The following is a 14,081-nucleotide window of genomic DNA, read 5'->3' on the forward strand; positions in this document are numbered from 1 at the left end:
GTCAATGGTGTTACTTAGTAAAGCCAAACCAGTGGTAGAAAATTAGTGAACAAAAAAAGCATTAAGTGTTAGCGGGAATATGCTTAATTATATATACTTTTCAGTAGAAGTATCAAGTTTATTTGCAAAACAAGAACAAACGAGCAGCTCTCTATAAGTAAGTAGATGGCTCAAGTTTTATGCTAAAGCACATACAAGGTGAGGGCAAAATACAGCAAGAAAAGTAGCAAAAGAAAACCGTTAGCAATTAATTATTAATTTTGTTTGACCAACCCTACAAATCTGCGATGCGCTAAAGCAAAGTAATAATGGGTAAAAGTGTAAGATGTTAAGTGAGAGCATGATGAAGGTAACAAATCATAAGTAAAGTTGAGGATTGAGATAAGAGCACGAACTTAAGACTTTTTAGGTAGCTGCGAAAGTAACGCTACCTCAAGTCGTCGTTGGCGCAACGGTAATTAAAAATTTTACGATTAGATATTGCGGTGGCGGCTGAAATTCCGGACGCGTTGATTGAAGCAACATAACTTCTCAAAATGTTAGTACGTGCTGTTGTGGGCACTCGTGTGTGTGTATATACGTTTTAAAACCTAACTTGTATATACACTTTAAAGTGCTCAAAATTTTACAAACACTTTAAACGCTAACAAAGTGACTTACTTCATATACATTAGGGAGGTCATTAAAAAACTAAATTGTGCATTGTTTTCCTTCCAATCGGTTAGATAAAATATTTTGATCCCTGTTGAATACGGCTACGATGTATCGCACAAAGGCCAAAGTTAACATCGCCCTATGAAGACTCAAGAAACAGAATAAGAGGTAAAAAAGAGTAATATAAAACAGTGTCAACAGACATGAAAAGGATAGAAACGGAAAGGAGAGGCAAGGACAGGAATGAAAAGGAAAGTAAAGTAATAGAGAAGAAATAGAAAGAAAAGAAAGGAAAGAAAAGAAATAAAAGAAAGGAAAGGTAAGCACAAAAAACAAGGAAGAGAAGTCAATGATTGGAAATCAAAATCGAAGACGGAACCGAACAGGATGGCGTGTTGTCAATTTTTGTTAAAGTGTTCACGGTTTCTTAGCGATGAGTTGGCGGAATTGGTTATGTATTTGTTATCAACTAATTATAGGTTTGTTGTATTATCTCCGGGGCGTAGACGAGTAACCGATTTGTTATCGAAGTCTTGTAAGCTCCGATTTTTAGTCGAAGAGCTATCGGATTGTTGTTGAAAATTTATCGATTTATTACCGAAAATCTATTGATAAATTGTCGGAAAGTTATGGTTTTTTTTATCAAAAAAGTATCGATTTGTTAATAAAAAGTTATCGATTTGTTGTGAAAAATTATAGGCTGGATTTTAAAAGCTATCAATTTTTTTATCAAAAAGCTATTGATATGTTATCGAAAAGTTAGCAAGTTATGATCGAAAAGTTATCGAAAATTTATCGGATTGGTTGTCAATAGTGGTTGTTTATCGCTCTGATATCAAAAATTCATGGAGCTAAGGTTTGAGTGTTACCAATTTTTTATTGGCGTGTTATGAATCATTATCAACGACGCAGCGGTCTGCGTGGCGTGGTGCAAAGACAAAAGAAGAAAAGAAAGGAGGAGGAAAAAAGGAAAAAATGAAGAAAAAAATTGAAAGAAAAGGTTAGTAATGAAAAAAAGAAAGGAAACAAAATTAAAGAAAATGAAAGAAAAGAGAAGAAAAGAAAGGAAAAGAAAAGAAAAGAAAAGAAAACAAAACAAAACAAAGCAAAATGAAAAAATAACAAAAAAAAATGTTTTTCTAAGCTGAGTCGCCCATGACGTTGATTTGGTAAACACTCCCGATGTAGACTCTGCATAAAATACTAAGGTCACATTCCGTCAATTCGTAGGAAAAATTAACAAGGAGCACGAAAAAATTGGAATCTGATGACAGCCGAGAACAAACCGATAGCTCGACAATAATAATTCGCTATCGATAGCAAAACAATTATTAATTGATCCCAGTTGTTTCTGTTGTTGTTGTGGAGATATGGACACACCGCGAAGGCCTTGGGGAGTGTTATCGATGTTGATAGTCCCTTGCTTGCAGATCCCATACGTCCCGGAAAAAGGCACCATTAAAATACTAGCCTGACCATCTTGGGAAAGATTTTGTATGACCACATGAAACCTTCAAGATCACCCCCCACCCCAGCGGGTAAGGAGGCTTAGTGCCACTTAGAAACTCTTCTCAGGATCGCAAACACATTAATTGAAGGTTCCACACGTTCAATTTTATTTCGATTAGATACGGTTAAATTTTGTCATTACTTTGAGGCCTGGGCGGGACGCATTTAGTCTTTTTAGTAATAACCACCCTTTTATGCACACATAAATACATACGTGTGTATATGTGTACACCATTCAAGCTACAAAAGTTGTGTGTTTAGTATGCCATTTAGTGGTTTTGACTTTGAGGATGTTCTTAAAATTACTTTTAAGCCTTTACTTAAATAATCCGTACACGTACATGTATATGTTTAGTATATAAAACATATGCATTCAAATTGTCATTAAATTAAGTTTACAAACTTTTCGCTAATCATTTTCTTCTTTTCCTCTCTCTTTTCAGGTAAATACGTGCTTCTTGCTGATCATAACGCTTTTAATAATTTCATAAACGCGTCACTAACTATGTAGTTAGCTACTTTGAAATCATCATAAATGCACGTCCCGTATATATGTGGCCTATTAGAATTTCGCGTTAAGTTTATAAAAGTACGTATATGTAATGTTTCTCATTAGTTCTAAAAGCTTTATGCTAACAGAGTTCCATGCGCTTTGACTTTCATATTTGTGGCTTTTGCTTAACTGAATAACTTAAGCACTTAATGCCTCACCCTCTTAGTATGGTACGTGTGTGAGTAATATTATCATTAGAAAGGGTTGAGTAGACGTGTGGTAGGTGGTAAGAATCCAGCGGGAAATCCACTTTTATAAATTATGATATGTTAAGCAGGTTAGCGTCTACTATTTTGACTGCGTAATGGCTAGTATGGCTAAGTTTGCAGTGTTGAAGCTAGACAGCATACATGAGTATAGTTGCTTCTTTGCCACGATAGTAGATACGCGAAATATCCAGACCCGAGTAGGCTTATTCGGCTTTTGATGATTTAGCAACTTTACTCAACGCGCTCTGCTATTTAAACCCACATTTTTATCCATTCCTCGAATTGTTGTTAAAAGATTTAATTAAATCACAACGCATTCGTTTAATTCCAATAAAATGATTTCTTTGCCATAAATTTTCTATCAATTTATGATGCCATGATGTGACATGATATATATCATATGACATGTTACGACATACAAGGAGCTGTTAATGGTTCACAGTTATATATCTTGCCTGGAATAAATTTGAGGATTTCTAAATCATATTCAACTTCCGTTTAAATTATGTGACAACTTAAATACGATTCTGTGATATGATTCATACACCATAATGTATCACATATCTACATAGCATAAATCTTTATCGCATCAACTTTTATCATATAATATATGAAATTTCAAGTGCAATGTTAGCGCATGCCTTAACTAAAAACTGAACAAGCTCAATCCATTATCATGCAATGAATCTATGCTTTATCACGTGGGCGAATTGGTTTGAAACTTCTGATTCTTTTAAGGGTAAATCGCTCACAAAATCTAAATGTGAGTTACATATATCAATCTGCAGCCAATTGCTGCTTTAATAGATGACTTGGAATTCTTGGTAAGACATAAATTCCGGAATATTTTGAGCAAAGCACTGCATAGAGGCTGTGTACTCTCTGAAATATAACTGATTGTTTAAAACATAATATTTTCAATGATTTGCCATTAGTGAAGTGACAGTGACACTTATTTTACTGTCAAATATGTTAAAATTACCCCGTAAAACAAATGGTTCGAAAATTTGGTTGACTGAAATAGTGTTGTGTGACTTTGTCGCCAAGATTATACCCTTCTATGGAACACTTCGGTGGTTAAATCAAAGGGGGGAAATGACAGAACGGAGCTGGAAGAACAACATCCACTGAAAATTGCAGTAGGAATTGTTTTAATAAGAATTCAAATAGGCTGTGTGCTTAACGACCACCTTGGGATTTTTGCTAGCTACAAATTTACCCCACGCAACTGTGAATTGGAAGCAGCACCTTTTATATAAATAAAAAAAAATAAATGTAAGGCGCGATAACCTCCGAAGAGATCTAAGGCCGAGCTTCTCTTCCAATTTGCGTCGTGCTCCTCTTGATTTTCCCTACAACTTGGCCGGACGGGACCTACATGCTTTATGCCGACTCCGAACGGCATCTGCCAAGCAGATGAGTTTTCACTGAGAGCTTTTCATGGCAGAAATACACCCGGAGCGCTAGCCAAACACTGCCGAGGGGCGACCCCGCTTAGAAAAATTTTCTTCTAATTGAAAAACCTTATTTCTAAAATTTTGATGTTGCTTTGCTCGGGGTGTGAACCCAGGGCATACGGTGTGGTAGGCGGAGCACGCTACCAACACACCACGGTGGCCACCGCACATTTTATATAGTAACGTACTATCCGGACCCGTGTGCATACTGGGCAACAAAATACAAAAATCTCATATCAAATATCAACAGACATCTGCTGTTATATCAATCAATCATCTATTAATTAAAACTTACATGCGCTTGCCATCTGGCGAATGTTAGCAACTGCCGGTAATGCAGTGTAAGTTCTAATCAAATATTCACAATAATGCCATAGTGCAAATAGATTTTTTTGTGTGCTCACAATCGTTTATTTTTAACAAATTATTTTAATAAAATATAGCTAAACAAAAGCACTAAGACCAAAAATGGCCAAAGCTCGCAAATAGTAGGAAAATCCATCACTACAACCAAAACTTTATTTATAGATTTGGATTCCAAATAAGAGCGAAAAGGAACTTGCACATAAAATCAGCAACTAGAAATAATATATAAGATCATCATGTCACAACATATCATATCATACCATGTCACAACCTATCATATCATATCATATGATCATAGAAAAACCGGATTGATGAACATTTCCATGAATGTATCTATCAAGAGAAGATGAGGTTCCACTCCGGAGATTGAGATAGCCCACAAATTCACATTCTCGGACTTCCGTTCTTATGCTCAGAATCTCAATGATAGCGCGGACATAACCGACTCTTTGAGTTCACGTTTTCCAATTTATTCCAAAACCACTTCAAATATGAGAAATTTGTCTTTGTAAAAAAATCACGCATACTGAATAAGATCACATGATACTAAAGATATGATTTAACATCATATCGAATTACATCATCTTCACCGCATTACATGACTAAAGGCCTCTAGTTAGGAGTTATAATGCGCAAAGTTATTATGCTTACATGTTTAAGTTTGCTCTGCAAAAGTTTCTTAAATCCATCCCGCACACTGTTAGCTTAATTGGTGACTAACCGTTTAGACAGTGTCGTCCGTCCAAAAGGTACCTACAATCGCTTTTCCGTTTGGCTAACTGGCACCAATTGGAAACACCAAGGGAAATTAAATTGTTTCCACCTGGTTTTCCAGCGGAGTGGTGTCCAAATTTATCCTGCCTTCATTGGGTTCAGATAAGAATATCTTCTTCAACGGAGCATTTCGTTTGCCGAGATAAGACTTTATTTTTCAAATGCCCACGTAGTAATAAGCATTTAATAGCAAGGGCGATTCTTCGCTTATTTTAGCTAAACGAAATAAGTATATTAATATTTCGAAATTATGGATGCCAACAGCGGCGTGGTTGTCCAGACGCAAATGCGCTGACTGTTTGTTTGATTCCAGTTTGGAGAACTTACAACGCGTTCTGCGGTTGTTATACTTTCAGCAGCATCAAATTAAAGTAATCGCACGATAGGAGCTCACCCTGTCTGAAACCTCGTTCAGTTTCCAACGATTCACATATTCACATTCTAGCTTAGCTGATAGTGTTGCTCATTCAATTCAGACGTAGCGCCATACAGGCAACTCCCTTTGGTGTTGTCAAATCATCAGACATGCACTCGTTCGACCATATTTTGCACAGAAATACCTTACCAACTCCTGGCCACCATACTTGAATAGCTCCGGTCCGCTGGCATTCCATCAGTGCCCATGGACTTGTTATTTTGCTTGGTTATTGCTATTCTGACTTCGGCAACATCGAACTGGGGAACATTAATTCTATCACCATCGATTGCGGGTCGGGTTCACCATCTTCCCCACGCGTTTCATCGCTCTTCTATTTAGGATCAGAGAGAACTGTTCCCTCAAAAATCCGGACATCGGTTACTAGTTACCAGTTTTCGTTAGTTCAAGGGTTTGCCACGTGCTTATAACCTTCTGTCTGTTGACAAATGTTTTGGTAAAATTTGCAGTCGTTCTTCCTGGTGCCTTCTGCTTTTTCTACCTGCAAAAGTGGTCACGTTTTACTTTTCAACCAGCGGTATCGTTCACACACCCTTTTCCTTGCGTTCTCTTTAAATGAAGCCCTGCAGGCAGCATCTTTTTTGCGCTTGCAATGCGGCATTCTTAATCGTACAGGGTTTTCTTTTTAATTAAACAACAGCTGCCAAAAAATTGTTAGCAAATCTAAATTGACTTTTATTTCAGAAAACATAAAAGCATTAAAAGTGAACAAAGTAGATAGTTATAATGAACCGAATTAAAACCAACACATTTTCACCAAACCTGCTTTCGCACCCACTAAAAGTGCCATAAGCATTCATAAAACGGACCATTAACACTGCACTAATCTGTAGGTCATTTATCTTGCTTTTAACATAAAATGCGCCATACATTACTATTAACAACAGCGACAGCAACAACATTTATTTCATACACATAAATATAAACAACAGGCAACACATTCATAGATGTATAAGTCGCTTGCAGGTGCGTGTGCGTGAAAAAGTTAAATGTTGAAGTTTGCCAACATTCATCAAACGCCATCTTACTGCAAATTATATAAGCGTCTTGTTGGAGATAAAGATTTACACATACCTTTGGCTGCAAAAGAATATGCTTAGATGCCGTCATCATAGTAAGCATATACAAACACACGCACACAACTAAATGTATCTAATTTAGTTAAAGTAATACTTTCGGTTGCTTTATGCTCACTAATGTTTCACCTGCATCTTACATCTCATATATTTTATTTAAGTGTGTTATGCTTGGCATCTTTCTCTTAAATTAAACACACATACATACATACATGCTGGCATCATAGAAAGCTTGTATAACATAATTTGTGCTGCTGACTGCGAGCATATTCTCTTGGTATATATGAAGTCTTTTTATACTCAGTTGAGCAGAGCTCACAGAGTGTATTACCTGTGATTACATAACGGTTGGTTGTGCAGGTATAAAGGAATCGAGATAGATATAGACTTCCATATATCAAAATCATCAGTATAGAAAAAAAATTTGATTGAGCCATGTCCGTCCGTCCGTCCGTCTGCCCGTTAACACCATAACTTGACTAAATTTTGAGGTATATTGACAAAATTTAGCATGTAGGTTCCTGGCCACTCATCTCAGATCGCTATTTAAAATGAACGATATCGGACTATAACCACGCCCAGTTTTTCGATATCGAAAATTTCGAAAAACCGAAAATGTGCGATAATTCATTACCCAAGATGGACAAAGCGATGTAACTTGGTAGGTGAGTTGAATTTGCGGCGCAGAATAGAAAATTAGTAAAGTTTTGGACAATGGGCGTGGCACCGCCCACTTTTAAAAGAAAGTAATTTAGAAGTTTTGCAAGCAGTAATTTGGCAGTCGTTGAAGATATCATGATGAAATTTGGCAGGAACATTACTCCTATTACTATATGTATGCACAATAAAAATTAGCAAAATCGGAGAACGACCACGCCCCCTTTAAAAAAAATAAAATTTTTTAAGTCAAATTTAAAAAAAAGTTAATATCTTTACAGTATATAAGTAAATTATGTCAACATTCAACTCCAGTAATGATATCGTGCAACAAAATACAATAATAAAAGAAAATTTCAAAATGGGCGTGGCTCCGCCCTTTTTCATTTAATTTGTCTACGATACTTTTAATGCCATAAGTCGAACAAAAATTTTCCAATCCTGAAATTTGGTAGGGGTATAGACTCTATGACGGTAACTATTTTCTGTGAAAATGGGCGAAATCGGTTGAAGCGACGCCCAGTTTTTATACACGATCGTCTATCTGTCCTTCCCCTCGGCCGTTAGCACGATAACTTGATATATCCTTACTAAACTTTGTCCACGTACTTATCTGAACTCACTTTATCTTGGTTCAAAAATGGACCAAATCCGACTATAACCGCGCCCACTTTTTCGAAATCGAAAATTACTAAAAATGAAAAAATGCCATAATTCTATACCAAATACGAAAGAAGGGATGAAACATGGTAATTTGATTGGTTTATTGACGCAAAAAATAACTTTAGAAAAGACTTTGTAAAATGGGTGTGACACCTACCATATTAAGTAGAAGAAAATGAAAAAGTTCTGTAAAGCGAAATCAAAAGCCCTTGGAATCTTGGAAGGAATACTGTTCGTGGTATTACATATATAAATAAATTAGCGGTACCCGACAGATGATGTTCTGGGTCACCCTGGTCCACATTTTGGTCGATATCTCGAAAACGCCTTCAGATATACAACTACCACCACCCCTTTTAAAACCCTCATTAATACCTTTAATTTGATACCCATATCGTACAAACACATTATAGAGTCACCCCTGGTACACATTTATGGCGATATCTCGAAAAGGCGTCCACCCATAGAACTAAGGCCCACTCCCTTTTAAAATACTCATTAACACCTTTCATTTGATACCCATATCGTACAAACACATTCTAGAGTCACCCCTGGTCCACCTTTATGGCGATGTCTCGAAACGGCGTCCACCTATGGAACTAAGGATCACTCCCTTTTAAAATACTCATTAACACATTTCATTTGATACCCCATATCGTACAAACACATTCTAGAGTCACCCCTGGTCCACTTTTATGGCGATGTCTCGAAACGGCGTCCACCTATGGAACTAAGGATTTAAAATACTCATTAACACCTTTCATATGATACCCATATCGTACAAACACATTCTAGAGTCACCCCTGGTCCACCTTTAGAACTATGGCCCACTCCCTCTTAAAATACTCTTTAATACCTTCCATTTGATACCCATGTCGTACAAACACATTCCAGGGTTACCCCAGGTTCATTTTCCTACATGGTGATTTTCCCTTATTTTGTATCCAAAGCTCTGAGTATGTAATGTTCGGTTACACCCGAACAAAGCCTTCCTTACTTGTTTTTTAATTTATTTATGACACAATCTTTAACCTGAACATTAAATTTTACTTTATCATTTGCTTTAGCTCGCATTTGGTTTTCCACAAAAATTTTAATTGCATAAAATACTACAAATTATTAAGTGATCTTGCCGGTACACCATTGCGTATACGTCACTTTTAACATTTACAACTTTAATACTTTTCACTTGGGAAATTATTTTTACATAGTAGTGTTCTTTAATTCTCACATACGCCTAGTCTTTTTTTTTTTTTTTTTTTTTTTTTTTTTTTGCTTAAAATCTAATCTAATCCAATGCATAATATTTATCCCAAATATAACTTTTATTTTTAAAACCTTTAATAAAATATTAAGACTAGAGTATATTAGAGTTAGCGTGAAGATATACACTTTGAAATACCTGCAGAAATGTATGAGTTTAAAGTTAATGTTAGGGATAAATAGATTTTCTTGTCCTCACACGCGTTTTGATAAATTTTTTCAACTTCATCAGGGATGCTCCATAATTTCACGTAATTTATAACATGAAACAAAATAAATATCAACGAATTAATCATGTCAATGCTAGTATTGGTTTCGTTTTATATTTATATGAAAATACTCATTCTCCCTCGTGATGGTGGAAAAAATCTATCGAAACGCGTAGATGAAAAATTAAAACTTGTATGTTTTTTTACTTGACTTTCTTACTTAATTGGACTTTAACAGTTTGGCCGTCCAACAAGTTGCGCAAGTTGCTTCCGAGTGAGTTAACTGGCGCCAATTTGTAAGACCAAGTGAACTTAAATCGTTTTCACGTATAGGGGCCGCCCTGCCGCTGTGTTATTATTCGATGAATTATGTTGATGTCAGCGTAAACTCGTAGAGCTCATCGATACACCTTCATTGGTACTTACTGTCGCTAACGCATACTTTAATAGATGAAAATCGTTAATAAAAAAAAAAAACTAAGCACTGACTCGTTGATGGAATATATTGAAGTCGAATGCTAATGCGATGTATATAATATTAACAGTGGACTAAAATGACCAAATTACTAAGTGAAAACACTACTAAAAGTCCTCTAGAGATAAGATGATAAAATTATCTAATTCACTTTAACTTTTACTAGAAATATCAAGGTAGTTTAGCTAGAAGTGACTGGATAACTCCAGCATCATTAAATTCATCATCACTACCAGCACTCAAATTATCATAGCAAGTTTGGACTCCATTGACTTTAGAGGAGCTCAGTTGGGCACTCACAAACGATAATTGGCCAAACCTATGTCGATACTTTGGGCCAATGAAAATTACAAATAATGTACTTGCTTTTTGCCGCGCTTGGTTGGTATGTTCGGTCTCGGACGCAATAATCTGTATGTTTACAAGTAGGCTTTTGTAGGAATATGGCCCACAGATAACTTGATTCCAAAGTTTTTGTATGTGGTCGAGGATCGATCTCCAAGGTGGATAAGATCCCAAAACAACAGGAATAATGGCGTAAATTTCCGACTTGCAGATTGCCTGCATATCCCTCTTCATTTGGTTTTCACTGAGCAACTTTTCACTGTAGAAATACACTCAGAGTGTTTGCCAAATCAAACTGAAAAACTTTCTACTAAGCGAAAGCAGTTTTTCTAAATTATTGATATTGCTTTGTTCGGAAAGGCGGAGTACGCTACCACCACAACACATCGCCGCTACTCTGGAAAACACCCCGGATATATTTCTCCATGAGAGGCTACTTTGTGACAATTTATCTACCTTGCAAATGCCGTTCGGTGACGATATAAATCGCGCAGCCCCCGTCGGCGCAAGTTTCAAATGCAAAAGCAATTAGCTTTTTATAATGAATCACTTTTGTGATTGTGAGCTTTAAATTTTTTATAGAAAATTTATCATTTTGTGGATCGATCTGTCATTATAAAGTTGGCGATTTGTTTCCAAAAAGCTACCGACTTCTTATCGAAGTCTTAACAGTTTATTATTGGCCTTTTATCGATTTGTTAAGAACGACTCATCCTTTTTTTTATGAAACAGCTACCGATGAAACTTCACTTTAAAATAAAAGACACAACTGGAACCCGATAGGTTATCATATAACTCGACGTTAATAGTTCGCTCTCTATAATAGGTCGATAATAAAACAATAACTTTTCGGATTCGATGGTTACAGATAATTATTAATAATAAATTATTCTTATCTATCCAATGATTTACTCCACTCAAATCACTCTGTTCTTGTCTTTATCTCCCTCTACGTCACACTTCCTGCTGAAATCATAGATCACCTCCTAATTTTTATACCCCTCTTTTTCTCTTTCTCCCTTCCACTCGCACTTAATTTTATCATCTACCGACACCTATACTCATTGCAATGCCACTTGATTATTTCTTGCAATTTCCTGAAACCTCTCCCTCTTTCATATGTTCGAAGTATAATTAGAGATATAAGGGGTTGAAGCCTTAACGTATAATGTATGTAGTTCTGATACGGACCTATCCATATTATGTGGAATTTTAAATGAAGATAATCTCTCGAAAATATGAAGTTATTCTCTCAAATTTTATCATCAACTTTTCATGGAACTTAAATTGAGATATAACAACGTACAAGCAGCTCTAGCGTTATCAAATGCTGCTTTGAATTCGACAAAAAGATGGTGAGTGTTCATTCTCTTATTGTGAGTCTTCTCCAGGATCTGGTGCATCGTGAAGATCTGGTCGATAACTGCATTGGCGCAGGGTCCAATGAGTTTGTTGGCTATGGGCTTCGGTCTTTTGTACATTATGCTTAGTAGAACTTTATAAGCGATATTAAGTAGGCTGATTCCGTAGTAACTGAAGCGGTTTGCGTAATCGCCTTTCTTGAGAATTTCGCAGAGCACACTAACATTCCAATCTGAAGGCCTGCGCTAATCCGACCATATTTTGCATAGGATTTGATTCATGCTGTTGTCCAACTCTTCGCCTCCATGTCATAACTTGGCGCCTTGTGATTTGTTAGCCGGTATATTGCTATTTCCACTTCGTTATAGTTGGGTGCCGGAATGTGTTTTCCATTATTGGTCTTTGTGATATCGAGTTCTTCTTCTCCTTTCCTAGCTAGCAATGAGGAGAAGCGTTGGCTTCCCAATTTAAGTACACCCTGTACGTCAGTTACCAGGTCGCCATTACCATTCCTGCAGGAATCTACCCCGGTCTCGAAACCTTCCGTCATTTCTCATTTGCAAAAAAGTCCTCAAACTAATTAGTACTGGGTGAAAATATTAAATGATTAATTTTGTCGTATTTTGTATCTAGTTTATTGCACGGTTTATTTATTGTTCAAATTATTTGTTAATAAAGTTAGATATAATTATTTTTAAGAATGCGGGTTCGAATCGAGCTCAAGGCCTACAATAATTATTTTATCATTATTATTGTTATGATAAATGTTTTCTTAATTGAAAAAATTATTAAATTAGAATAGAAGAAAGAAAAAATTTAGACAACTGCGAAAGCAATTAAGAAAAAATGTATCATAACAATAACAATGATAAAATAATTATTGTTAGGCCTTGAGCTCGATTCGAACCCGCGATCTTACAAATCAGTAGGCCGATATTTATTTATTTATTTGACATAGTGGTTGTATCTGTAAGACAAAGTCTTTTTAAGTACATCAGCAAGTTTTAAAAACAAAATAAATAATTTAAAATTGAAGTTGCTATAACAACTTTAATACTTAACCTAGAATACACGTTTGATAAGGACAAGAAAGTGCTTAGGTTTATTAAGAAATAAAGAATAGAATATAGATGAAATTATGTTGTAACCACATTAATCACACTGCATTGAAGTAACTATGAAGCTTCCTGTAGTTGCTCCTACCCATATAAGCCTTGAAATTCAGGAATAGAGTTCCAGAGCCTTACAGCATTAACAAAAAACAGCCTCGATGAGGACAAATATAAATATCGTGGTTAGCTTGCGGTGTCTAGAAGAATTGGAGAGTTTTAGTTTTTCATAAAGATAATTTGGTGTTTTGAATTCAATAAGTTTGATACACAGTTTGATATACAGTTTCGTGCAGCAATATAAACAAAAATACTGCATCCTAGAACTTTGCACCTCCATATGGAGATGTGGTCATACTTTTTTAAGGCTATAGACATAACGCGTTAAATTATTAAATGCAATATCAATTTTATGGCTGGAAGCAGAATCTAATTGACTGTAGACAAGCTCAGAGTATGTTATGTGCGGCACAACAAAAATTTTATAATTACTTTTGTAACGTCATATAGAGCTTGTAATTTATATTAAAAAATTATATTTTCCACAACATTAAATATGATTAAAATTTATTCAATATTTCTAAAACAAAAAAAAAAGTTGACCAAATTGTTTTCCGCTCACTACAATTATGGCCATTGTTATGCGTTACAAACAAAAACATTGCAGCTATTTTGTTTGTAAAATTTTGCAGCTCATAATCAGCAAAACTTTGGCATTCAACAAAGCATATTACAACTGTTTTTCAACTTAATTACAAATTTAATAATACTCTACTACAAATTTGTAGCATTTGTTGTTAGAGTGTCAAATGTGATGGGAGAAAAAATTATTCAGTATAGTAAAAACGTCTGTAATTATAAACTTATTTAATAAAATCTACTTGCATTTTAAATTTCATTCAGTAGCAATAAAATAATAATTACAATGTAAATTGTTTTAAGTATGTAAATAACAAAAAAAAGG

The 14,081-nt window shown here is 35.5% G+C and overlaps 1 protein-coding gene across 1 annotated transcript in view; it reads left to right on the forward strand.

The window, feature by feature from the left end:
- The first annotated feature begins 2,606 nt into the window (after window positions 1-2,606).
- The window catches only part of LOC137245332 (syndecan-like), a 323,667-nt gene continuing 312,192 nt past the window's right edge, over window positions 2,607-14,081 (forward strand). The window contains exon 1 of the mRNA XM_067775829.1: window positions 2,607-2,752. Coding sequence (XP_067631930.1) covers window positions 2,699-2,752 — 54 coding nt within the window. The 5' untranslated portion in view covers window positions 2,607-2,698. The remainder of the gene's footprint in view (window positions 2,753-14,081) is intronic.

Source organism: Eurosta solidaginis, chromosome 3 (assembly GCF_040869045.1).
Source record: "Eurosta solidaginis isolate ZX-2024a chromosome 3, ASM4086904v1, whole genome shotgun sequence".
Taxonomy (NCBI): domain Eukaryota; kingdom Metazoa; phylum Arthropoda; class Insecta; order Diptera; family Tephritidae; genus Eurosta; species Eurosta solidaginis.